Raw genomic sequence first — 27,778 nt, 5'->3', positions numbered from 1 at the left:
GGCAGGTTCCAGCCCTGATTCAGTAGTAGAACCCAAAATGCAATGCAGGAGTTATGCCTTCTAACCTCTGGCCTAAATACTTGACAACATTGCTTTCCATGCCCTCATCCATTTAAGCAGATGATGAACAAGTTGTTGCTCTATGGCCAGAGCCATTAGACAAATTTCAGAGCCTTGCATGATTGTTTCCATTTAAATCAGAAATCAGTAATATGATTTAGGCACACGCTTTGATGTACTCTCATTTACACACGAAAAATGTGCACAAAGTCCTGTATCCCAGAACACAATGGAAACAAACAGCAAAGAATTTCCTTGCCTCAGAATTGCAAAGTGTGACTCCACAGTGGGCTCTGTGCCAAAGTAGCTCTCTTTCTCTGCTTCGTTTCAGAGTAACATTCAAAATTCCTTTAGACCTTTTACCATAACATGTTGATGTTTAGCTTCCACCATTCCAAGATAATGCCATTAAACTCTTCACTCTGATGAGGTGTGTTGTGGGAGTCAGCTGGACCTGGACACAATGTTCACTACGTTACCCAGCAACAGAGTACTCGTTTGGTTCCCAAAGTTTGTTACAAAATTTGGAACTCAAACGAAGTTTGCTAAAAGATTCACAAAACATCTGAGCACACCAGGCCCGATTTTAGCTTCTGCATCACAATCACATGAAATAGGGTGGGGATTTTCATGTGAAACTAGATGAAATTTGAGGATTTTGATTGAGTTTCACTTTGGACAATATGAGCTTGTTCACATTCAAATGAAAAGGTACCAAAACAATATCTTCATGAACCCCAGCAAATTATTGTTTATATTATCATAGCACCTAGGAGTCTCAATCATAGATCAGGACTCTATTGTGCTATAGAAACACAGAACAAAAAGACAATCACAAAATTGCTGTGCTTTGCACAGCTCTAAATATAACTTCATTATCTTTGTTGGGTGGAGAAGCAAGAAGAAACTTATTCTCATGATGAGTTTTGTTAGCTTTCAGTACATAAAGTCACACTCCCATTGATGGACCCTTTGTTGCTTTTTACAGATCCAGACTAACACAGCTACCCCTCTGATACTTGACTCCCATTGACTTCACTGGGCTTTGCATCAAGACCTAGATGACTTGCACAAATACATGTTTGCATCTGCACATGCATATTCATGTGAATGAGCTTCCCTCAAAGACTGGGGGGAAAACCTTGCCCATCAGATTGTTTGCAAATAGCAAATAAGTGGGGGGCATGAATACAGTTGAACTGATCTCAAATAACTTTGTTCCTATGAATGTTCACAGATGCTTTCTTGCAGAGTTCAACCAGCTCTACAAATCAGGAAATAAACCATTGAGTTGAATGTTTGCTCCTTTTCCATATACTGTAAGCTAAAAAATACAACTATTACATTAACTAACTCTTAGAGAGATCCCATATCAAATATGTGTATATACAGGCCTATCTTTCATCTGCATCACTGCTCATAAAAAATGGAAATGTATATTTACAAGCTATCTACTTCTTTCTTTTTGTTTGACACACCAAGCCAGTAGCTAGCTGATGTGTTCTAAAATGTTTTAAGTAAAAACTTATGTATAGTGAGAAGGATTTCGAATCACAACCTGGAGAGAGACAAGAGCTGTCCATAATTGTATTTCTTCATTTCTTGCTTGTAACAGATGATTAGTTGAGACATGATTCTCCTTAGGCACATTTAACTTATTTATGCCTTGATAGGCAGGGAGTGAGGGAGGCTCACCTGTCAAAGAGCTCTCAAGAAATGTGAGGGATTCTCTAAAAACACAACCCCATAAAAAGAAATGACAGTTGGGGTCAGAAAAAGGTCAGGCCCACCACACCTACTATAATGCTCTAATTCCTAACATTCAGAGGAAAAGAGTATTGTAACTTGGACCTAAAATACATTCAGGCTCATAAATAAAAGTCTTTGTGTCAGCTATGCTTTATACTAATGGCCAGAATGCTTGGTTCCTACCTATATAGTTACAGCAAATATCAACGATGTTTGTAATGCAGGATAAAAATGAGATTTGCGTGTGCACATGTGTAATCCACACACCTTTGGGGTATGGTGTTCTGTCCCAGCTACCAGTACCAAGATCACTTTGAGAGAGATTAATGAGTTTGTTTTACAGCCTTCGCTAACAGCCAGTTGGCTTTTAGCTCATGCTTTAGAGGCTCATGTACTAAGCTCCAGAGATCCCAGGTTCAATCCCGCCCATCAATGACCGGGGTCTGTCGGCATTACACACACGCTCACACACACACACACACACACACACCTCTCCCAAATGTTATTCCAGACATTCATTTGTGCAGTTCAGGCTCTGATAATACTAAGAAATAGGAGGACATCTGGCATGTGTCACAAATTGGACTACAAAACAGAGGAAAAGAAAATGGGAAGAATAGTCTGTCTATGATAAAAATAATGGATAGACATTAATGGTCAGACAGCAACCCATTTTATACAAACCTTTGTGAGGAAAGTGAACAAGATTACTCCCAACCAGAGGCGCGACTGAATGTGCCTATTGTGTTCCTTGCAAAAAAACAAAGATATTTTGTAACCGACGGCTTCAACCCAGAACGTCCTTTAGGCTCAATTATATGAAAAAATAAAGATAACTGGATTACCATGAAACCAGGGCGCTACTGCACAAGTGTTCCTCTCAAACCCAGCACGTCGTGGAAGCTGCTCCTCCTTGAACCAGCGAATGAGGATTTCTCTGGAAATGGGTCTAGAAGGACACTCCCAAGCTTTCCTACATTTAAAATACAAACAATGGGAGATAGATGTCATGCAGCTGTAGGACAAAAAATAACTTGCACCATGTTCATAAGAGTAGGGGGAACAGGGGCTAATCACTACAGTCCACTGGGAATTTTTTTATTTCATTGAATAACCAGATTTCTTGTGGGTAGGGGAGGTGGGGATTTGTTTTCCCATAAAAATCCAAACATTTTTGACAAAAGAAATTCTATCATTAAAACGTCAGTTTTGTCCAATAGCTGTTTTCTGACAATAAGATTTAATGGAAAATATTCAACCTGCTCTATTATTCACTCTGATTTCTTTTAATTTTTCATAAACAAAAGATTATTATTTGCAGGCAAAAAACTACTTTTTACCTTTTGTGTGAATCCCCTGTATGTTAAGCCAAATTCAGCCACTGTGGCTGGCATGCCTTGACCACAGGAAAACATGGAGAGAAAACATTTCTCTGGAGTGTCTCTCTGAGGTGCTTCCCCTTCCCCCTACTTCTACTATTGCTCCACAGGTCCTATGTCCCTACTTATACATCTTGTAAGTCCTCAGTTTCTGTTTGGCTCACTGCATTTTTCTAGCTCCCGCATCTTGTGCTCTGCCTACAACGGAGCTATCATTTAATGATCCATATTTGCAGGCATCCTGAGTAAGTGCTGAAACTAGTATTGTTTGGAATTACAACTCTTTCAAAATCAGGATATCAACTGGGCAGTCATAGAGAAGCACTACTATAACCTACCAGACAACCAAGAACCAACAAAGCAAACTAGATCCTATAATACTCAATAATGATGAGCTTGCCCTCTAGTGATTGGAGACTGTGCAAGAGAATACTGGGTGCTCTGGACATCTGATGGATATCCTCCTCGGGGTCTGGGTCCTGCTTCTACTGAAGTCAGTGGCAGTTTGGCTGCTGCTTTCAACAGAAGCAGAATTAGGCCTTTAGTGTAAATGGCAGAACACCTAGGATTGACCCCAAGGATTCTCAGTTCAAGTGGCAAGACAGAGACCTAGGTCAGAATATCAGTCGGATATGCCCTAAGGCTTGGTCTACGCCACAAGGTTTTACCAGTAAAACTTGCCTTCCGTTGGCACATCATTGCATGCATCCATTCTCATTTTTGAGTCCTGCCAACAAAACCCATTCCAGCTAAACCACCTCCCCAAATGGCATAAATCCTGTACCAGTGCCGTTCCACCAGTACAATACCCGTGAGGATGCTGCATAACTTGTACCGGTACAAACTGTCCTCCTACAAAATAACCACAAGGCTCCTTGCCCCACAGCAGTGACTGCTTTTGTCATATTTTTTAACTCTGCTGCTTAGGGGAAGCTTCCCCACCCCTTAAAATACCCAATATGTTTGGAAATCCCTCTCATCCTGCTAGCCCACCTTTGGTATACTAGAATATAGGTATTCTTCCTGGTAAAGCTGTAGCTAAAAAAAGCTCAGGTAAACCTCATGATGCTGCCTGGTCCAGGAAAGAATTCCTGGATTTCATCAGCATGTGAGAGTAAAGGGGTAGTGCAAGCCCAGATGTGGAACTGCTGCAGAAATAAAGATGTTTATCTGGATATTGCAAAGGCCAGAGGTACAACAGGGACAATTAGCACTGTCTGGCAAAGAGAGAGGAACTGCATCTGTCCTACCAAAAGACAGGAGGGGACAAAAAGTCTGGTGCCGTCCTCAAGAACTGCCACTAATATGTAGAGCTAGACACCGTACTGAGTGCTGACTCCATCACCACCGCACAAATGACAGTAGACACCTCACAACATCTGGAGAAAGGCACCACAGAACTGCAACATGACAGTCAGCTTGTTTAGGAGGGGGATGTGGATGTTGCAGAGCCCACAGAGGATTAAGAGCTCTTCCACACCTAACTGAGCCTGACCCACCTGAACCAAAAGATGGAACACAGTGAGGAAAGTGAAGGATACCTTCTGACCTTAAAGTCTATGATTCTATGAAAGAGAACTCCGGTAGATGAAATATACTGATGTCCATTTATGCATGCTTTCTTCTCAGAGCCCCAGAATTTCTTCCTTTTGGATCCCTCTTCTCCGCTCTTAGAGTGGCCTCTAAACATCTTTTGTAACATCTGGTTTGTTTTAAGAGCATGCAACTTGCACAACTAGATAAATCTTTGCTAAAAGAACACAATAAGCAACCAAAAATTATTCCCAAATACCTATTTTTGTAGGCAGAAAAAAAGGAAAATAAAAACAGTGCAAACACAGAAATATACGCAAACCAATACCAGAGTGTTCAAATTAAGTAAATGGAAAGGCTGCTCTGACATTATGATAACAGAGAGAATGCATGCTATCCACACAGAGAAGAAAGCAAACTACACATGGAGGCACAGTTAATTCTCCTAGATATTTCTGCATTTAAAGATTTTATATGGATGGCCTAGACAGCTTACCCACTCCTGGATTATAAAGTCCAGAGCTCACTTCTCTCTGATTCTGTTTAAGGACTCCAAACAGCCTTGTGGGAACTGTTTGAGCATGAATTAAGAGGGCTGGTTTTATAGCAATTTTCTGCCTAGGGCCAAATCATGAAATTGCTCCCAGTTGATTTCTACACAACTACAGTAGACAAAGTGAGCATGGGAAGGGCAGGAAGAAAAAAATTAAACACAACTAGACAGATAGAGACAAACTATGATGAGTAAAAGGTACAAAACACTTCAACACAGAGAAAATCAGCAGGGAAAAATAGACAGGAAAGACGGACAAAGGGAGGAAATAAAAATCCAGACAAGCTTTCCAAAGAACATAGAAGGTGAAAGAAATAGGAATCTCACACAGAAATAACATCATTTTACTGTGACTTTAGTCAGCCCTGAACTGAAAGGGCAGTGCACAAATTTGCAACCACCCAGGATTACCCTCAGGAAGCACTGTGACCCACACTCACCCCCTAGAGATACTGTGCTAACTCCCTTTCCCTTGCTCCAGGAGGCAGTAATCTGCTGATGTCCACACCAGTAGCAGATTACAACACACCCCATACCTGCTTAGCTGACCTGGCCACCTCACTGGAGGAACAATACTTTGACTTTGCCCCTTCTCTCTCTCTGTTCACCCACCTGCCCCGCCCCCATATGGGGAGTACACACATACAAAGTAGTTGTTATTCCTATGCATGCAGATCCAAGATCCGGGTAGCCTGTATATGAGTTTAAAGAGAGTTCTTACTCCTCTGATTCCCTTCAGCAGGTATGTAGTCTGAGTCACAATCTAGTCATACACAATGACAAAAAGATGCCTTAAGAAATAAGAAAAACAAACAATATCAAATTTTAAACACAGATGTGACTTGGAGGTGAATAAACAGCTTTGGAAAAGGACTGGATAAGGATCCAAACTTTTTCTCAGCTCTACTTGTAAGTAATTCACACCAAACAATGCCCAATTCTGTAATAAATAACTCCATTTAGAAAATGGAGAACTACAGGCTGAATTATAGCCACTAATTTTCTAAATTTACTATCTTTATTAGTGTGTTTATTACTTTATTTCAGAGAAGACTCTTTGATGTAAGTGGTTTGGGAAAATAAAAATAATGAGAAGATTGTTTTGACAAGTGGCTTGATGGCGGGTATAGAGATCCCACCACATTTCAGACAGAGCAATTTTGATTCCTCAAACTGGGAATTTAAACAACTCATCTTCAGTGAGTTTCCGTATCTCATATAAGATAAAGAGATTACTTGTCAAAACAGAACACAAATCCCAAGCAGGAAGGGACTGAAGTCCTTTTGGTGCCGCCAGGCTGTCAGACATCACAAGCACATTGACTGGTAATCGCAAGACTTGGCAATAAAAGGGAAAATAAAAGTTGAATTTCTGTTTTTCCCCTGAATATGCTTTTTTTTTTTTACTTTACCACCTTGCCCAGTTCACATTATCTTGTTCATCTTATCAGGCCTAATTAATAATGTCAGATGGTAACATATAAACCCACAAGGAGCAACTGATAAATTTCACAGCAGATGGGGTGCTGTGTTGGATTGTTTTTCACTTCTGGAATCCATGTTGTTTATGAAAGAGACAGATGATGGATCAATAGGTTTAAAATAAAAGCAAAAAAAACTCAGAAGACCTTTGATTTTGCCAGCAGAAAACTCAACTGAAATTTAGGAGGCTGCCCCCTCTATAAAGTGTGTCAAAGAGCACTTGAGCAGCAGTTATTTCTAGGCTGCAGGGCTAAGGTTTGCTTGAGAATTTGTTTGATTCTCTCTCTATCCCAGCCTTGCATTCTTATCAAATCACTGACTTTTGAAAGACCCATCTTTCTGTAGATGCTAAAAGGTCCTTTTTAAAAACAAACATCATTTAATTGACATTATGCACTCAGTGCATTTTGATCTTTTTAAAACATTCTCTTTCTATTTAGGGTCAAGAGCAACACTGTGGAGAATCTCAAATAAAACAAAATTAAATTAAAAATAAAAAAAATAAAAGAAGCACTTGTTAAAATGGAAGTAAAAGCCCATGAATGGAGGATTAATTTTTTGAATCACCTACAATACGAACGAACCTGACTGGTGTAGTGAGCGTCATTAGTGGGCTAGGATTGTTGCTGTTCAGCTTTATCTCTGGCTCATTACTCAGGCTGGTCCCCTTGAACAGGTTACTCAAGCCAGCCACTTTTCCTCTCTGGATGGCTCGTAAGGATTGCCGTTGATATTCATCCCGGGCCCTGCGTGCTTTGTGGCTCCTTTCCTCATCTGCAGCCTTTGAGCGGCGCACTGGGTGGGGAACAAAGTCATTTGTGTTTTAGAAATATAGACATGACTCTTTACCCTTTTCTTTATAGAACAATTATCTACATTCATTCCTCTCTATTACCTGATTTTAAAAATATTCAGATTCCAACACACAAAATACCACCAAAGGATTGAATAATGGTTTGGCTAATGTCCTTTGAAGTTGTGTAAAATAAAGAAAATCTAAACTCTTATTTCAGGTCATAAATTCACCACGGCCAGGGCTGAGTAGGAATTAATACTCTAAATTCCAACGCTCCATACTATATTAGGCAGGTGTCATGGAGTCACTGGGCCCATGCTCTGGAACTACTCCATACAAAGCCAGTCAGGACTCTGGTGTAGCATGCCTCCTCTCTCTGAGCATACTGACTCCAAAGCAGTAACCTTACACAGCTTTGACCTCCCTGGGTCTGACCTCAGAGCATTCAACATTCCCTTCCACACCGTGCACTTCCCGCAGCAAGTCTGCCTGGGTGGAGCTCCTGAAGAAGCCAGAGGGCCCTGCACCCCAACTCCTCAGTCAGCAGTGACTCCCAGCCAGTGTGTAGAAGAGAAGGGTTTTTTAGTTGACAGGAACACAGCGTAGAACAGAGTTTGCTATCACAGAAATCAGTACCTTCATCCAAGTTCATCTTGGGGACTCCTGAGCCAGACAGCCTGGACTCCCCCTCTTCCAGTCCCGCCAAGCAGACTACTACCAGTGATCCGACCTCCGACACCCCACCTGTGGCACCTCCTCAGGGAGGGCTCCAGGCACCAGTCCAGCCAGCAGGTGCTTGGGATGGCCAAGGGGAAGGGGTGGCATGTTGGGCTCTTCAGTGGCAATTCGGCGGCTGGTCCCTCAATCCCTCTCGGAGGGAAGGACCTGCAGCCAAATTGCCACAGAAGAAGAAAGTGGTGTGCTGAAGCTGCTGCCGATCGCGGCTTTTTTTTTTTTGCTTTTTTTTTCCCACCACTTGGGGCGGCAAAAACCCTGGAGCCAGCCCTGCTCCTCCTCCTTCTCTTTGTACTGCTTCCCGGGCAAAAGGTGTCACCTGGTCACACCTCCATCCTGGATCTCAGGTTACATATGTGCAGACAGCTTGGCAGCCTCACCTGCCCTGAGAGCCTCAGCAAAAATCAGACACCCAATTCCCACCACAAAAATATTGCTGCAGTACACAGGGAAATGGAGGTACACACAGTATTAGTATAGGACAGTAAGACTCACATGCAACATAACAAGATGAATAAAACCCCACTTTGTCACAGCATGTCATAGGGATGCATGCCTCTGAGGTATCAGGTGAGGACCCCCATTTGGGGAAAGCATACCAGGCTTGGACACAGAGACACAAGTGGTCCAATCTCAATGGTCAATCTTTTGAGAATGGGTCGAGTAAAGGTTAATAGCAATAAACCATTATGAGGTATGCATTTGATGCCTGCTTGGGCTGAATTATGAGAAACTCAGTCTTTGGCTTCGTTACTTCAGCCACCAGTGCCCTGTTCAAGCAAAACACTGAAGCACATGCTTAATTTCAGCACGAGTAGCTGAATTCAGTGGGATTATTCACCTGGTTAAACACATGATTAAGTGCTTCACTGGATCAGAGCACAACAGCATACCACGGTGAAACTTAATGCTCTTCGATTACGGCTCCTTAAATTGAAATATTCTTTAGAATAATATAAAAATAATTTGTGGAATACATGTGGGCTATCTTTCCACTATGGAAAGCAGTTCCTAGGAGAAGGATCACAGAGAATACTAGGCTAAAGTTTATGAATGTCCTTTCCCTACTGTATATTAATGTTTTTCTTTTTAAAAAATAAGTTCCCTGGGCTACTTTGATCCCTTCTCCAGTCCCAAGTGCTATGCAGCCCTTTCACCATCTGTGTGAGTCCCAGCTGCCAGTCACTTTCAACACACTTGGGGATAACTAAATTTGGCATAAAGAACACTTCCAATTGTGGGCTTTTTGTTTGGCTGTTTTTCCTCTTTCTCACTCCCCCCCGCCGCCACCACCACTTTTTAAATATAGAAAATGGGTTAAAAGCGACAGAAGGGACAAAGGACACTTTATGCTTTGGTAAGGCAGTGTAAAATTTGAGTCTCAACAACTCAAGAACCAAGCTCTGTAGTAGGGGTTGTAAGGGTATGTCTACACTGCATTGTACAACTGGATTTGTGGCACCTGGGCTTGCAGACTTGGTATTTCCAAGCCTACGCCTGAGCATCCACCCAGCATAGTAAAACTTGATTTACAGTTGCTGGACCCAGGTCTCAACCATGCTATTGCATCCATACTGCACTATGCAGACCTTCTGACCTGGGCCTAGCAGCTTGATCTGCACCCACACTGCAAAATGACAGGGCTGCTATCCTTGACTGAGGCCACCAGAGGCAAGACATCCATGACTGAGGCCTCCTGAGCACTCTTCATTTTGAACTTGTGTGTTCAAAAGGTCAGAGTTAAGAATCTCACAGCTGTTTCATCACCGTTTTACAACTGGGACAGTCCCATAAACCAGAAGCTATTACCACCATCACTAGTGTGAGGTTAAATCAGTTACCTGTGCAAAATGAGAATGTTTCCTAACATTATGAAAGCCTAGAAACAAAAGGCCATAATGAAAATGGTTTTGTTACCATAACAATAGAGGATATTAACTGTGTCCACTATAAGTCTAAATATTTTTATTCTTATCACACCTTTCTCTTATAGTACTTTCCAGTGGTTGCTAGCCCTATTGTCCGCAACACATTGTTCACTTGCTCCTCTACTCGTTGATGGAGGAACACTTTTTCTTAAGAGTAATACCCTTTCAGCCACTGCAATGCACAGTATATGCATATTTTTTCTAACTCCAAGAGCCCTCTTCTAAGCCAGGATACTCACGGCAGGATTGATAATTGCTACTTGAGGCAATAGCTTGATTCTTTAATATTTGCTTCGCTGGATGTTAAGGATTTGTTCTGTACTGGAATAATTTGTCTGCCTAAAGATATTTATGTCTCAAAAACCAGCAAAATGGGGCTCGAGGCACTAGAAAAAAAAGGGAGTTGATAAATGAATACTCACTGTGCAGTTCTTAACGCATACAAGATTTTTGAAAAGCAAGGAAGGCTCTGCATGTGTAGTACATAGTTGTGAATGCAGCACATACACTACCTCTCTCCCTCTGCAGTGATACCTGTGACGGGCAATGCATACATGCAGGTATTCTGCTAGACAGCCACATTTCATGAGGCTGCTTGCCTGCTTCTGGTTTTCACTCTTGAGGTGAAATAAGCATAAGTATATATTGATTTATGTGACTTATGGAAACACTCAATGGAGCCAGGAAATAATAAAAGAAAGAGCAGACCTTACAAGAAAATCTATAAGCAAACAAGGGACCAACGAATGTCCACAAACTTTGGAGGTTTAGTAACATCAAAAGCTAAGGGGTGATCTGGAGTGGAAGCAAATAAAGAGATTGGATTTAATAAGTGGTCCAAGAAAAGTTATCCAGTTTCAGTCTGGTGCTTTCATCTGTACACTTGGTAGAGTTACAATTTGGGTAAATACTTTGAGTCTATCTAAAAATTCACCCTGAATTTTCAGCTGGGTGGAGTACTGAACTACTGCATAATATGGAAAACAGAGAAACAGTTTTCACTGTTCACCCTATAGGAGAAGTGATTCCTATATGTAATTTGAGTGGGACAACAGTATTACTTGGAAAGCTTTTCTGTTTTATCTTTCAGAATATGAGGCACAAAACACTGGTTGCTTTAAATATGGTCATTGTCTTTGTAATAATGCCACCAGTAGCAATGAAGATAAGTCTTAAGTGCAATGCTGCATGGTAAGTAAATAATGGAAGAGAGCAGTCATCATTTGTCACAGCTGTATCACAGCTAGAACCAGAGTTCTGAATACAGTAAAGAATCTTGAGTTCTCTAGGGTCCACTGGTATAGATATATTGGACTTCCCTGGATAGACTGCCTATATCTAAGAAGGGGGGAGAATGGCAAGAAAAAAAGCAAAAGCATCTACATGCTCCATTTCACTCAGCCATAGACAAGTACTTCAACAGAGACATGGCCAGGTGTCTACAATCCTTACTTTGGCTAATGCTTGTGTATCAGTAGAGGCCAGTAACCTATACTACATTTTCCTGTTCATATAAAGATTTGTGACACTTTTACCATCTAGGGAGTTGTCCTTTGTATGAAGAGTGGCATTCTTAGGCAGAGTGGCACTGTTTGGAACGGTCTAACATTAACATTCACACATCTTTTCCAGAGAAACCTAGGTCTCCTACTGACAGCCCTTCCTCTCTCTTATATTTTATCGCATATATTCATAGTGACACCTGGGCTGAATTCTGTCTTTTTATGTTTTACAATTGTCCTCACTACAGATTTCTTAACAGAAGTAACAGAAAAACTATATAACAATACACATGGATTTGCAGGGCCTCTTACTGAACACTCTGTCAGTAAGAAAAAGGGACAGTTTTCTCTGTCTCATTTCTCAGAGCAAGACAGGATTTAAGCCTCCCAACCCCTACAGATCACTGAAAAAGCTGACAGAGGCTCTGTCTTTATAATTGTTCCAGGAGCTGTGCTGTCACGTTGTCCCCAGCTTCCATTGACCTCCTTCTAGGGAATCCTCCAAGTGGGAGAGGGAACTCACAGGAGCTAATGATTCAAGGTCAGTGGCATTAAATTTATTCCTGGAATACCCAGGGCCAGTAAGGGGAAATGAAAGGGTGGGGAGAGGCCATCTGCGGTCCCACTCTCCCCATAGCTAGCTGACTCAAGGCAATCAGCAGGACCATGCAAGTCATGGGGTTGGTCCTCACCTTGCTGTGCTTTTCTGTGCACTCAGAATGCTACTCGTGGAAGCATAAGGGTGCATTTGGCCCTGTATCTCTAATACTTCTTGTTTCCTCATCCTTTGCATACAGCTGGGTAACTACATCCTTATTCTCAGTGCCCTACCTGATTCTGTCTCTTCTCCAGCTCTTTATGCTGGGGTCAAGACCAATGCAGATATTGTCATGCTGAATGCCTATACATGCAGCAGCTACAATCTCTGCACCACTTGTTATCTTTCAGAACACATTGTAGCCTTCCATCTCCCACCCTGTCGATAGGAAGGCAAAAGGAGCTTGGACATCTAGTATTATTCATTGTATGAATGAATTATTTTTCCTGTTTGACTGCCTGAAGATACTCCGTGCTACAGGTTATGTATTTTTAACACCACTCTGCCACTGAGCATAAAATCATCCAAGGTCAGACTAAAGAGTCTAATAGTCTCTTCTGGCCTTAAAGTCTCTGAATCATCAGCATAGGTTGGCCTCTCTCTAAGTACGCCCCTAACCCTGTGAAGATGCGCACACATCATCAGTGCACCCCCTTGTGTTGTGGTGCAATTGTGCAAGGCTTTTCTCCTCCAGCAGCCCTGCAGACGATCAGTCTTCATACATGACTCAGCCTTCCAGCTGAGAAGCAGGTAGCACAAATCTCTTCCTGGGTAACAAAATGCTCAACTGTACATCCAAATAAATATCTAAACCAAAAATTCTTCTACCCTTCTTGGACTGCATGAAGCCTTCTGCTTCTTAGCCCCTACTCCTGAGCCCTACAGAGCTTCTCTGATGCAGCTTTCTCCCAGCAGGTTTTCCCTAGTGTCTCCCCTCCTTGGGGACTCTGGCGGCTTCCCTTAGGGATCTTCCTGCTACTTACAGGCCCTCTCTCAGTCCCCCTGCCATAGCCAGCTGCCTCCCTCTGGGTCTCTTCCAGCCTACTTTCCACAGACTCTTCCCAGAGATAGAACTCCCCCTTGCTTGTCTCTCCTGGGTCTCCTCCTAGCCTGAGCCCTGTTTAAATAATCCTCTGTCTGATCTCCTGCAGCTGGGGTCAGACATTATAATTATATCTCCATCACACACAGCTGGAGGATAGCTGTCTGGCTACAGGCAAGGCTGAGCATGGCTTGCTTTAAAGGGCCAGCCAGCCTGTGACAGACCCTCATCACCATAGTACCTAGCCCCTCTCCATTATTAATGGACAGTATCCTCATATCTTCCCTGTGAAGCAGGGAAATATTATCCCTATTTTACAAACTGGGAACTGAGGCAACAGGGTAGATTTTCTAAGGTCATACATGAACAGGTGGCTGAGCCAAGAATCAAACCCTGGTCTCTAGAGTCTGAGTCCAAGTTCACCATCCTATCCTTGTCTTTCCTTTTAGGTTACAGTCTTGCCAGAAGCAATGGAGGGCACGTTCTCCTTCAACCCAGGTGTGATGGACAAAAGAGAAGACTCTGCTCTAGGGTTACCATATTTCAAGTTACCAAACAGAGGACACTGCCAGGGGATGGTGGGGAAGGAGTTGGGGAGTTGAAGGAGAGCATGTGTACTGGAAAGGGGTGTTTGGAGGGGCTACAGTTGGGAGGTGCTGGGGGGGTCTATTGGGTGCAGATTTGGTGGGGTTGGAGGGAGTACCTCACACTCAAGATGGGGAGCAGTATCACACTCCCTGTCACAGTGGCAGGGAAGCTGGCACAGTCCAGGGACACAGTGCCAGCCCGTCAGTCAGTCCTTCCTGAAGGCCTCTCCACCATCACAGGGTGGGGAGCTGGGATTTGGCCCTGTCACCCCTCCTAGCCGGGCTTTGAGGCCCTGTGCCAGGATGGGCTGCCTGGCCGACAGGTGCCGACAGGGTGGCTGGGATCTGGCAGTCAGGGGCATCCTTGCGGGGGGGGAGGGCAGGATATAGGCTCCAAGTTTCTATTCTGCTGAGGGGGCTCCCCCCCGGCTTCACCCAGGACCTGTCCCCACTGCTCCCTTTCCCCGAAAGCTCCACTGCCACCCCGCCTCTTCCCACCCCTGCTCCACTTCTTCCCTGCCCAGTTCCGCAACTCTCTCCAAGCACGTTTCACCCTCGCTCCTCTCCCCTCCCCGCCAGCATCTCCTGACACCACAAAACATCTAATCTGTGACAGGTACTGCATGTGGGGGGAGGGCACTGATCAGTGGGACCCACCACACGGCGGGAGGTGCTCGTGGGAGGGGGAGGTTCTGGTAGGGGAGCTCCTCCTTGCCCCCCCGTCCACCTGCCACTTGTCTCCCCATTCGGCTCCTCACCCCACTCACCCACCCGCATCCCACTTCACCTCCCTGCCTGCGGGGTCCCCCAAAGCTGGTGCCCTGGGCGGTCACGCAATTTGCCATACCCAAGGGACGGCTCTGCCAGCAGTTGTGGATGCAGGGAAAGGACCAGTCGAGGTGTGGAGATGGCTCTTTCTGAACTGCACCATCTGCTCTGCAAAAATCCCCAACATTTCCTCTTATTTGAAAAATCCACCCGGATGGAGGGTGGAGGATCCAAAAAAAAAAAAAAAGAGGTTATGTCAGGAAAACCCAGGCTTATGGTAACCCTAATCTGCACAGTTTGTAAGAGTGAGACCAACTAGCTTGGAACCTTGGAACAGTGGAGCTTTTGAATCTGGGCTGAGATTTGATTTGGCCTTAGTTATTCCAGATCACTTTACAATTTTCCCTACAATTTTCTAAACATACCAAAGTTATCTTTTTACTGAAAATAGAGCACTGACTTTTGTATTTCCATGTAGACTCGGTAAAACCCCTCTGACAGGACTCTAACACTAGATCTTTTAATACAGATGTGAATTAATTCATGCAGTGCTGGGACTGAACTTGAGTGAGTTACATCATTTGTGAAAGATTAGGAGCTCTCCATTTTTATGGTCTATTTTGTGCTTTTGAAGCACTATGAGTCACAGCTGGAGCAGGGTGAATTCTGCAAAAAATGTGCCATGAATATGCATCCCAATTTTAAAAGCTTTTGCTTCAGCTGTGCCCTTGTTAATAATTCTTAGTCTGTAGCTTGTTTATGAGTACTTCATAATGACTATTTAATATTCAAATTCAAAATTCAACATTTTGAGTAGATGTATATGTCACATGGTGTGTTTCAGTTCCCCTGTTGGAAATTTACTTCCTATAAATATTCTGCAGTATGGCTCCTGGTCAACAATTGAAAGCAATGAGCCTCAAGCATATATTTAAAATTAAGCATGTGCTTAAATGCATTGCTGAATAGGAGCCTATTTGCTTAAAAAGCATTTTAGCAAACATTCCTGCCAGTAAACATGTTCACTTGAATTTTTATGGAAAGCAAACACAAAGAAGTTGTGTTCACACAATCTAAGCGAATTCCCTTAAAAATTCAAACAAAAATGTACAGACTTTTTTGCAGTAGTCACTCTGCTCTCATTAATAATACTGTAATACTGTTCACATTGGAGATTAATAGAACTGGTCAAACAGTGTTTGATTAACATAGTACTCAGTAAATTTTCCTGTTTTCCATCAAATAATTTATTCCACAAATAGTATTTTTCTAAGTGTTAAACAATTTTTCCAGTGGTATTTTATAAGTCCTTTGTTTGCAACTGTGCAACAAGCACAGATCACTACAGAGTCTGGAACATAATACTACTCATGAATGCTTTGAGAATCTGTGACATGGATTTTATTATGATTAGGAACAAAGTTGAACAGTATCTATACATTGTCTATCTCCCAAATTCACTCCACTTCTTCTTAGTCTCATGCTATTATTAGTCATTACAAGCACACTGAAATATGGACTTCTTGGTTCACTCTTTTTCACTAATCTTATTCACATTATTTCATTAATACACTATTCTGCTAATACTCTTGTACCCTTCTATACTTGTATCAACTCACAACTGTTCTCCAAGGCATTCCTATCATATGTCCAGCACGTGAAATCTAAATGTATAATTACATTTATAACATCAATTGTTTTTATAGCGGCAATTACTCAAGATATTCCACACTAGACATTTAGTCTATTAAAAAGCACTAAAAATATGTATTTCAATTAACTATAGCAAAGTGACACTACAGCAGTTCTAAGGGCTTTTATTGTTATTTGGCACAATCAAGTGAACTGAAGTGAACAACAGAAACTAAAATTAGCAACACTTCGTCTATGCCTATTGCTTTGGCAATAAACAGCTGAGAAATAATCTGATGATGAGCGATGAATCCTCATTCCTTTCTAAATTCCATCTACTAAATAAATTAGTAGTGTCAGCAATATCATTGCTACATTTGCCCTCCACAACAGATGCCCTAGCACTGCTGCTCCTCTTCAGCTGTGACCCCTGCTGCTGCTGAGTGCAGGGGGCTGACTTCAAGAAGAACCTGGCCCAGCTCCTAATGGGTAATGTGCCTTCAACAGCAGGTGCAGAATGGCAAAGATGCTAATGCTGCATCTGACAGTGCCTCCTTTGCGTAGGCATGTGCTTGCTTATTTATTTATTTGGTATTTAGGACAAAGGCCAAACACAATTACTGCAAGCCTAAAGTACTGTAAACTTTTGCCACAATGTTGCAATGGGGAGCCTAAAGCCTGAACAGAAAGAACCACCTCAAAAGTGGAGAGAGGCATTCAGAAACAAATTTTGAATTTGAATGCATGGTGGCATTACACTCCTTTAGATTTCCTTAGACCTAGTTTCACATATGCATTCTAAATGCTCCTATTAGTTACTTTTCTTGCTATGCTCCCCTCTTCCAGCCCTCCCCACGTGAGTTACACTAACTTAGACTTGTTTTGACTCAGTGGATCTGATTTTCCTATCAATAACACCAGTATAAAAAAGGAGTAACCTCATTGACTTTAATGGATTTACACCAACATGAAACTGGTGTGTGAGGTAAATCAAGCCCAGAGGGACAAACTTAGAACTTAAATGACAGGTATGGGTATAAGTTACTCATTGGCATGTGGTCGTGATGCTAAGTAAATTGAAGACAGTCTATGGGATCCAAATTTGTGAGCGTACAGTTTCAGGATAAGGGAAGACAAAGCAAGTTACTCTAATTTAGACTCCCTCCAAAGACTCGCCTGTGCTACAAAAATAAACTCTTGCAGACAATGTACATCAGAAAATGATGCAATCAAAGCAGTGTTGATTGGCCACAATCTAAGTGCACACTAGGAAAACCTGTGTTCAGAACCATTTTGGAAACCCTGGCTGAAAACTGCTCTCTCTTTTCCCCATTCCCCATTTTCCCTCTTCTCCTACCACAGTCCCTATGCTGCAGCATTCATTCCAAAAAACTATCCAGTTTTTTTTTATTACTTTAAAAACAGAACAAACTAAACACAGTAAAATTTGTAGTATTTTGTTATGTTGCCAATTTCCATATGCAATATTTTTCTTTTGATACCAATCTTACAAATTTCCTCTGTTTCTGTATCCACCATCTGAGTGGGCTGCTGAAATACTATCCTCTAGGCCAGACTGGCATAGGGTTGCCAGGCATCCGGTTTTCTACCAGAACCCCCAGTCGAAAAGGGACCCTGTCGACTCCAGTCAGCCCCATTGACAGGCCACTAAAAATGTCGTTGGCCACAGCACCAACAGGGCAGGCACACTCCAAGCCCGGCTCCGTGCAGCTCCCAGGAAGCGGTGGGCATATCCCTCCAGGTACTAGGGGCAGGGGTGGCCGGGGTGGCTTCACAGCTCCCGTTGGCTGGGAATCATAGCCAATTGGAGCTGCAGGGTGGTGGCGCCTGCAGGCAGGGGTGGGAGTGTGGAGTCCCCTGGCCAACCTTCCACACAGGAGCCAGAAGGACATATTGCTGCTTCCTGGGAGCTGCTTGAGATCAGCGTCGCCCCGAGCCCATGCCCCCTTCCGTGTCCCAACCCTCTACCCCAACTCAGAACCCCCTCCCGCACTCCGAACCCCTTGACCACAGCCCAAAGCCCCCTCCTGCACCCAAAACCCCTTATCCCTGGCCCCACCCCAGAGCCCACACACCTCCAGCCAGAGCCCTCACCCATCTCACACTCCTGCCCCAGCCCAGAGCCGCCTTCCACACTCTGAACCTCTGGGCCGCAGCCTGGAGCCCCCTCCTGCACCACCAACCCCCTGCCCTAGCCCAGTGAAAATGAGCAAGTGGGCAAGGGTGGGGGACAGCAAGGAAGGGAGTGGAGGTGGACCTTGGAGAAGGGGTAGGGCAAGGGTGTTCAGTTTTCTGAAGTTAGAAAGTTGGCAACGCTAGACTGTCAGCTGGCGTAACCTGGAAAAGTCCTGTTCATTTCAAAAGTGAAATGCTCTCTCCCTGTTCCTCACCAAATACCTTAGAGGCCTGGAGTACAAAAGGACAACTTTTACCTTTTCAAATGAACAGAATCTTGGATTTAAATAATTTCACAGGGAATTATTTTTTCATTGAAAATTTAATCTATAGAGTATTTATTCTGTCAAAATAGATGGTAGCCAGGTACCATATTGGATAATGCCAGAAGTGTACCTTAAATATAAAATTAATTTTGTACTTAATAACTTCATCTCATATGAATAGCAGGAAACAGAACTTTGGTAATCAGTCTCCAAGAACTCCTGCAATGAATGAATAAAATACAAAACAAAAAACAAACAAAAAAGCCAGAAACATTCTTCACATATTTTGAGGTATTTCTTTTACTGTTGTTGGTTTTCCTTTACTGTTAACATATATAAATTAGCAATATTACAGCACACTACCTCTGTAGCTTTGCTTTCCCTACTTCATGAGTTACTGAATTATCTCATACAACACACGCTTATCTTTGACCCAGATAAATGTCATTTTAAGTGCTTACTTTATTAATCTTTGTGTTATACACAATTAGCTCAATGTCACTGTTCAAGCTAAAACCTTCTAAATATTTCTTCCTCTTTTTCTGTTAAGTAATCAAATCAATGTAGGTCAGCGGGTATAAAGTACATTCTTTGCTCGATACAAATGTGTAATTTTTCTCATTAACAGGAAGATCGCACATTTAATATCTCAGAGTTATTACTATATAAAAGGGACAGCTAACCATATTTTATTCCCTGAAACCTGTTAAGACCACCCCTATACAAAACTACTGGGAACCTTATATACAGTATGTACAGTCACATATGGATGTGCCCTCTACATGGCTATAGCTGAACACAAGCTACTCCTGTGTTTCTAAATTTTTGTCAGTCACATGATATTTATAAAAGACTTCAGCATGGCTAGGAACCACAATGAAAAATACAGCTATGAATGCAACATCATAAAGATCTATTCTAGATCATGCTCAAAACTGCCATTTAAAACAATTCATTGAAGTCAATGGAAATTTGCCAGAGTAAGGACATCAGCATTTTGCCCTACCAGCTTGTAAGAAATTCTTAAAATAGCCATATTAGAATAAATATGCAGACAACAACTTTTGTCTATTCAAAGCTGAATCCTCTAGTATAAGATGTCCAAATACAGATGGCCAGAATTTTTTTTCATCAGACTTTACAAAAAAAATCAAATTGCTTTCTATGGTGTTGTCTGCACAAGATAGCTTCCACTGCAGAAAATGAATGATGATGCAACTTTATGCAGAAAGAAATATGAAATTGGCAAAGTGACTGAAATTTGCAACATAAGGACAAATTGGCTGCTTGCAGCAAAATTGTGTGCAATCTTGTACTGCACAAGGTAAAAAAATCACGAATGCATTTTTTTTTACTTGAGGCATTTTGGAAAGCTGGATGTAGAATCTACCTCATAAAAGACAAATTTGTCTAGAAAGAAATGCTTCTTTCCATGGTTGTGTAAAGAGCAGCTTCCCCACTCGTATAACTGTTTCTTGTGGGTTCTATGGTTCCCCATGGTACTTTGCACATGCTTAGGTAAGATTTGTGCATATTTCATATTCATTCATCGATTAAGTTTACTCACACTGTTCTTTCCACTCCTGGTCCTCGTGTTCACTGTGTTGGCTGTGCTGTTGAGCTTGCTTGAGGCTCAAGTACAACTCTTTTGCTCTAAGTTCTTCTTGCTGTCGTATCTGTTCTTCACCTCTCTGCCTCTCTTCTTCCTCTCTTTTCTTAAAAAAAAAAGAAACAGGAAAAGGAAAAAATTCATTAGAGAGTAAGTATAGTCCAGTCATTAGAACATTGGTTCAATTTTTTCTTCCTTCACAAACTTCCTGTGTGACCTTCGGCAAGTGATTTAGTCTCTGTGACTCACTTCCCCATCTATATAATGGGAATAACAGCACTTTCTTACCTGTCAGGGGTTATCAAGAGGATAAATACATGAAAAATTGTGAGTGTTCTGATACTACATTAACGGGGAACACAGAAGCACCTACAATAGCTAGATCTTGATGTTTATACTGAACACTTGCTGTGTCATGTGATACCTCTACCAACGGCATGCTACAAGTGGTATATCTGCAAATTGTGCTATTGTTTCCATACCACGTGTATCCCCACTGATGGCACAGCTTTAATCCTAGAGATAAGTCATTTGTTCTATTGTAGGATCAGCAGAATGCATTAAACCTGCTCTAATCACTTCACTGCTTTTATTGGTTTTGCATCCCTGAACAAAATACAATACTAGTATGCCATGACTGACAAAGAGACCATGTTTTCTAGTCTTCAGTTTCCTGATGGCACTCTCCCCTCCATTGTGCAGAGCAAGCTTTGAGGCAGAAGAGAATTGATCCCACAGACATCAATACAATTGCTCACTCATACAATAAGAGACCATTCCAAAACGAAAAGCGGACAAGGGACATCCCAGCAATCGGGGCGGCTCTATGTATTTTGCCATCCCAAGCACAGCAGTCAGGCTGCTTTTGGCAGAGTGCCTGCGAGAGGTCTGCCGGTCCCATCTTTGGCGCACCTGCCGCCGAATTGCTGCCAAAACCACAGGACCTGCAGACCCCCCCCGCTCCGCGGCTTGCCGCCCCAGGCACATGCTTGCTGCACTGGTGCTTGGAGCCGCCCCTGCCAGCAATTTGTGTTGTAATGAAACAAATGATATTTCCTTTGGGGGCAATATAAACATTTCAACAACTTTGTCACAATTCATTCAGCAGTGCATCCTACATCACATAAAATGGACCCATCATAAAATGCATGGGTAATAGCATATCAAGGTGAAGAACATCCAGTGATTTCTTTTTAAGTGTTTATATTGGATTTTTCCATTTAAATTAGGCTTTTCATAATTTCCTTTAATGGACTGTGCTTGTCCAAGGCTTAAGGATGTTTGGAGTGGGGTGGAGTGGAGAAGGGAAGTGATTTTTGGATAAGATTGTGTGTTTTTAGGATATATTCATACACTCTGAACTTTGTAGAAAGATATAGCTTATAAATTTGAAAATCAAAGCAATTCATTGTATATCTAGGCAATTTTAATCACAGCAGGACATATGACATAACCAGAACAATCCACAGACTATTAATTAAAAACTATACATATATATAAGTGAATGGAGAGCTGTTAGAGTTGGGACGATAAACAGAGGGATGGTGTTCTCTAAAAACTCAGAGCTTCCATGTCCATACTCTGGTCATCCCCACTGCAGATGCAGAGCTCCCATGCTGAGATATTAGTTTAGCAACTTAGAGGTCTCTCATCCAACCCAACTTGGGCCTACCATAGTTTGTGTGAGAAATCAAACAGGATCCCAGAACAAGTCAGACTGACTGCCCTCATGCTAAGTATTTGTTACTAGTCATGATCATCTTCTGATGCCTGTTAGTTTTAGCAGTTAGTTTTAAATACCTTTCCTGCCAGCAAATTTCAGTGTTTGCAGTTTGCTATTGTCCGTTCATGTGCTAAAACCTGAAGGAGATGGCTAAGGGAGAAATCACTGTAAGGTTCCCTTTGTGGGGTTATGTGCAAATTTTTTCATCAGGTGGGTGGAAGGGAGAGGTTGCCTAAGAAAATGAGCCATACATATTGTCAGAACACATGCTGAGAAATCTTAAGACAGCGCTGCTACGCTTCTGTATCTCAGAGCTATCTTGAGTAGGCCAGCTGGCACCACAAAAAGGGGACCATTTTCATCATTTATTTGTATTTTGGCCGTGCAATGGAGTTTTAGTATTAATTTGCTCACTAATTTCTTCAAAGCATTGCACTGAAAATAACCACTTTTCTTTTCAATGGAAATTCAGATACTGTCTGCTGAGTCACAAATGGTGCAGTAATAAATTAAGCCTTTGCTGCTTTGAGCACACTATATTAGATGAAGGAAAAGGTGAAGTTCTTTGTTTTGCACAGGAGTGTCAGAAACCAAAGCCATCCTCCAGACCAGCCTCATAGTGCTGGAGTCCTAGAGACTAAGTATGTGCTGCATATTTGGCCCCAGTTCAAACCAACAGTAAAATACAGTGCATTGCCTGATGATATACTGCCACAAGAAGAAAAAAAATCTGATGATTTGTTTAAATGGATTTAGCTAGATAAACTAAAAGAGCTCAATATGCAATGTGAAATTCCCTTCAGATTATCCTATTACGGTATCAGCTGGAGGCCTCGGTCGGGTTTAGAGCTCCATTGAGCCACACACTGTACTACCATACAGGTAGCGGTGGTCCCTGCCATTAAAAGTTTATTATGTTGAGAGTAGAGAACATGCAGAAAGGCAGAAAAGCCAGATTCTGATCTTAGTCATACTGGTGAAATTTGATAATAACTCCATCTAAATAAATGGATTTACTCAATGTATATCAATTTAACTGTGATTCCTGGTTAGAATGTGAGATTGGGATACTGGACTTCCTGCTTCAGCTCCTGAGTTTAGCACTGATTTGCTGTGTGGGCTTTGATAAGCATCCAATCCTACAAACACAAACATGCTTAATTTTATATCTGAGAGCAGGCCCAGACAATGCTCAATGGTACTACTCATGGATAACAAGTAAGCAGAAATGTCTGCAAGATCTGGACTGAAGATGTCTTAGTCATAGTTTTGTCACTTCTGTCATAATTTAACCATCTGATCCTTGGTTGAAAGGTGATATACAAGTACCAGGTGTTATTTATTCATTCATCCACTGTTCCATAAATACAACTGAAAAAAAGACCAGTTATTCACACATCTAATCTGATTCCTAAGAAGGTTGCTGTCCTATCTTTTCTCCTTCCAGGCAGGAGAGAGTCAGGCAAACAGCTGCTGTAGCCATTCCATAAGTGTTGGTCTCTCAGCGACAGGTCATTGCATGGCTTGCCACCCATAAGAGGAGTAGTAGCTGACTGGAGGGGGCTTCCTTTGAGGCATGTAAAACAACCTTGTTTCCAGGGATTACATTGCTTTCCCACCTCAGAGCAACTTTTCTTACTCCCTTCCTTTGCCACCTTATAAACTGTTGTGAGTAGGGGAGTATTTTTGCCACTAAGATCTGAGGAATTGATTTTTTTTCCCCCAAAGGAGACTCTTCAAAGCAAGCAGTATTAGTGTGCCGTTTGTGACCTTTCAAATCTCAGTGAGGGTCAGAAGAAGTCACAGAGAGCAGGCTGCTTGTTGTTCTGAGCTATGGAACACACTAAAAGGTATACTTAAGGAAAAATGATGCTTTTATTAGAAAAGATGGAGAAACAACAGTATTAGTTTGCCAAGTGTGAATAAACAAGGCCAGGTGTCTTGGGTTTTCAGGAATGGTTTGCTTAGTGGTAGAGCTCTGTCAGCTGGCTGAATAAGGGTTTATGTCCATTGACATTTCAAAGTGATTGAAAAAAGTAAGCAATTTACTAATTGAAAGCAATTATCCTCAGGGGATGGAAAAGTGGAGCAGATACAAGTCTCTACCTTCTGCAACAACTCAGGCACTTTTGCAGGTGGTCTGAAAACTTTTGATGGGTCAGATTCTCAGGTGGTGTAAGTCAAGGCATCCCCATTGCTGTCTGTAGTAGAAAGAGAGCCTGAAATATAAGGCCTTGTATCAGAGGCCTGTTGTGAGATGTAAGCCTGAACTAAAGTAGTGATCAAGCTTTGCTGATATAAAGCAAAGAAGCAAAGTGAGCAGAAGTCAGACTCTGCCAGTTTGCAAGCTCACAGAGTCTAGCAACAACAGGGCTGATATTGCAGAATCACACATTCCTAAGAGGTGCTAGGCACAGAGCACTCTTGCAAACACACTCCAGAAGGGAAGCACCAGAACACCTTAATACCAACACATTCCCTAAAGATAACAGGAACACACTGACCCATCCTACAAATAAGGTCAGAATGACAGTGTGATGGATAGAGACGTACCAGGTGATGGTGGTAACTGGCTATGTCAGAAGGTGTCAAATAACTATATCAGAGGAGCAGTACACAACTTGTTTCCATCAATGTATAAAATAGAGTCTCAGAGGGAGTGTCCTTGGCTGACCTGGGGTTGGGGGAGAATGGAAAGTCCCGCCATTTACTGAGCTTTGTCCATTGTAATGGGCATACAGGTGTTAGTGGTCCTGTAGAGTCTGTGGGATACTAGGACCATGCCTCATTGACAATAAACCTAGCTAGGTGCCTTTGTACCTTAATGGATCTTGTGGTCATTGGGCAGTTTGCTAGAGGTCTGCTGTGCCAACTGTCTGCGCAGAGCTGGGACAGCACACAGGGACAACACAGACACGCAGCAGAACATCTAGCAACATCTGACAACACTGTCAATGGAACCATACCGAGGATTTAGCCTTTTATTTTTAAAGGCTTGTTGTTCATAATGAACCAAAACTGAAGTCCTCCCTGCTGAAATCATGGATGTTAATAATGATGTGCCTATGAAGCACATAACAACACCAAAACCACCACATATAGGAGCAACAAATAGACCACTCCTAGAACTCCTTAAAAAAGGAAAGTTCTATACTACAGGTGACACTATTAAGCTTACCATAGGTATTAATCTTACTTATAATATCTTTATCCCATGTTATAAGATAGAGCTTCAAATACTGTCTACACTATAAATTACATCGGTATAACTTATGTCAATCAGATGTGTGAATAATCCACACTCCTGAGAAACATAAATTATATTTACCTAAGTGCTTGTGTAGACAGCAACACAGCTACTGCCTCTCATGGAGGCAGTAGATATTAAACAGATGGGCGAGCTCTCTTTTATAGGCTTAAAGCACCTTCACCAGAAGCATAAATGATGTAGGGTACACATAGCCTAAGTGTTTTCTCTGTAACTATAAAAGTGTTTGCTAAAACTGTAAACCCGCACAAGGAGGAGAGAAGCATTACCAAGTATGAAATACTACTTTACCACAAGAGGAATCTACTTATCCCCAACAGAAGAAGACCCATACACACCAGACAATCCATTATGGAACATCAGTGAACAAAAGACTTAGCTGATTGCTTCCCTCATGCCCACAAAGAGGGGACATGCACAAGCACTCATCCCATCACAGCTTGAAGGCAATAAAAATCCCCATTGAGAAGACGTTATCACTATGATGCTTGGACTTTGGAGAAGGCAATATTAGCGAGCGTAAGCAAGGTATCCCCAATCTGTGTAGCTCTAAAGGGCACAGAAATATTGCATATTGCAGCAACTTTTATTACATTTTGGAACCTAAGACTGTAACTCATTTTTCTGGGTATGTTTAGCAGTTTTAACCTGATAAATAATTCATTTCTATTTTTAGTTAATAAATCTTTAGTTAGTTTATTACAGGATTGGCTACAAACCTTGTCTTTGGTGTGAGATATTAGGTGCACTTGACCTGGGGTAAGTGACTGGTCCTTTGGGACAGGGAGTAACTTGAATATGGTTATGATTCTTGAGGTATGGGACCATCTATAACAAAGGCAAATTTGCCTGGGTGAAAAGATAGATGGGAGTACCCAAAAGGACTGTCTATGAGTCCATGGTTAGGCTGCTATAGTGCTAGAGAAGCTCATTATTTGGTTGGTGAACTCTAACTGCCAACTTGGGATTTATGTCCTGCTTCTTGACAAGCTTCCCTGAGGTTGGCGCTCACACTCATGAGCTACTGCAGCCAAATTGGCACTACACTTTTATAATACATTTACTATGTTAATAATAGAGAATCTATTCATTTCTAACCCCACCCCTCTTACTGCAGTCTCTGCAATGAACTGTCTTTCTCTCCCACCTACTCTGTCAGACACAATGTTCTTGGGTTTTCCTTGAGTGGGTCCACCCCTCACCCCAGGTCTTCTGTACCTTTTCACTGGGCCCCTGTTCTGTGAGCCCCCCAGACCCTTCCCTTCCATAACCTGAGCCGGCTGTGTCTCCTGCAGCCAGTTCGCTTTCAAACCGCGCCAAGGGAACAACTTTACAAGCTCATGCTCCATACGCTTCATTTTCTCATCCTTGTGTCCTGCCTTGCTAACAAGTGGTAGGACTATCTATCATCTGTAGAGAGTGAGGAACCCCGGTGGGCCAGCCTCTATTCCACCTTGGTCCTATAGCCTGCTGGGATATTGGTTAGCAGCTCCTTCGTGGAGCCATGAGCACAGGCATGTACATGACTTGATTCACTCCTATCCCCGATGCCTGCTCCTTTTCTGGGGTGAGAGAGACACTGTTGTATGCCTATCTCAAATGCACCAGGTTTCAGCCCTTTTTTCTGCTCCTCCAGAACCTTCTGGCTGCACTTTTCCCACACCTCTTCATATATTCACACCCTGTCTGTGGCCCCACAAAGTCATGAGACCTCCTCGTCAACCTCCTCCTGGCCCTGTCCAAAGTGGCCATCTACAATACAGGAGGAGGATGCTGGATGGGTGGGGGCTCTGCGACTGTGGGGCCTATTTCTGTTCCTCCCTGGTCTCACGCATCTGGGAAAAGTTCCTGTGGTCAGTATCCACTGTCTCCCTAAATGGTTTTGAGGAGTAGTGAGTGCTGTCCGGGGTTTTCTGCTTGGTGTCCCGCTCTGGATCCCTAGTTCTGAACCTGTGACCTCCATTCCTTGCTCTGTTATTTTTTAGTTGTACCCCATGTTTAGTTGGAATCAGGTCCAGTGGTACCTCCTGCAAGCCTGGGGGAGGGGCCTTTAGCCACGGGAAGACTTGTGCCCACCTGGCTCCCGGACTTTCAATAAGGCCAATAAATACACTGCCAGCCTTCCACTGAGCAAGGTAGCCATGGGATGTAAGTATTATCCCCATTTAACATCCCAAACAGCTCCATGTGCAAAGGACAAACAGATCCTCCAAACAGCCCGGGAATTTTTGGGAGGGGATTTGCTTGTTGTTGATGCTGTTTGGAAAGAGATCAAAGTAGCTAAGAAAACAGTAGACTCCAGGGCAGAACTTTGAGTACTGGGGAAAATCTTGCCTGGTGATAAAGTTACTTTCAAAAACAAATCAACAAAC

General features: G+C 42.5%; 1 protein-coding gene across 2 annotated transcripts in view; it reads right to left on the bottom strand.

Moving 5' to 3' along the window:
- SH2D4B (SH2 domain containing 4B) overlaps positions 1–27,778 on the bottom strand; it is a 111,534-nt gene that overhangs the window by 48,480 nt on the left and 35,276 nt on the right. Inside the window, exons 4-7 of one of the 2 annotated variants that reach the window (XM_032786315.1) lie at positions 20,374–20,521; positions 7,341–7,551; positions 6,822–6,823; positions 2,655–2,777 (exon numbers count right to left, since the gene is read on the bottom strand). In XM_032786315.1, coding sequence (XP_032642206.1) covers positions 2,655–2,777; positions 6,822–6,823; positions 7,341–7,551; positions 20,374–20,521 — 484 coding nt within the window. Of the gene's footprint in view, positions 1–2,654; positions 2,783–6,821; positions 6,824–7,340; positions 7,552–20,373; positions 20,522–27,778 lie in introns of both variants that reach the window. The other variant, XM_032786314.1, reaches the window with a different exon arrangement.

This window comes from Chelonoidis abingdonii, chromosome 15 (assembly GCF_003597395.2).
Source record: "Chelonoidis abingdonii isolate Lonesome George chromosome 15, CheloAbing_2.0, whole genome shotgun sequence".
Lineage (NCBI taxonomy): Eukaryota > Metazoa > Chordata > Testudines > Testudinidae > Chelonoidis > Chelonoidis abingdonii.
Note: the sequence above shows the minus strand (reverse complement) of the source record. Positions and strands in the feature narration are given on the sequence as shown.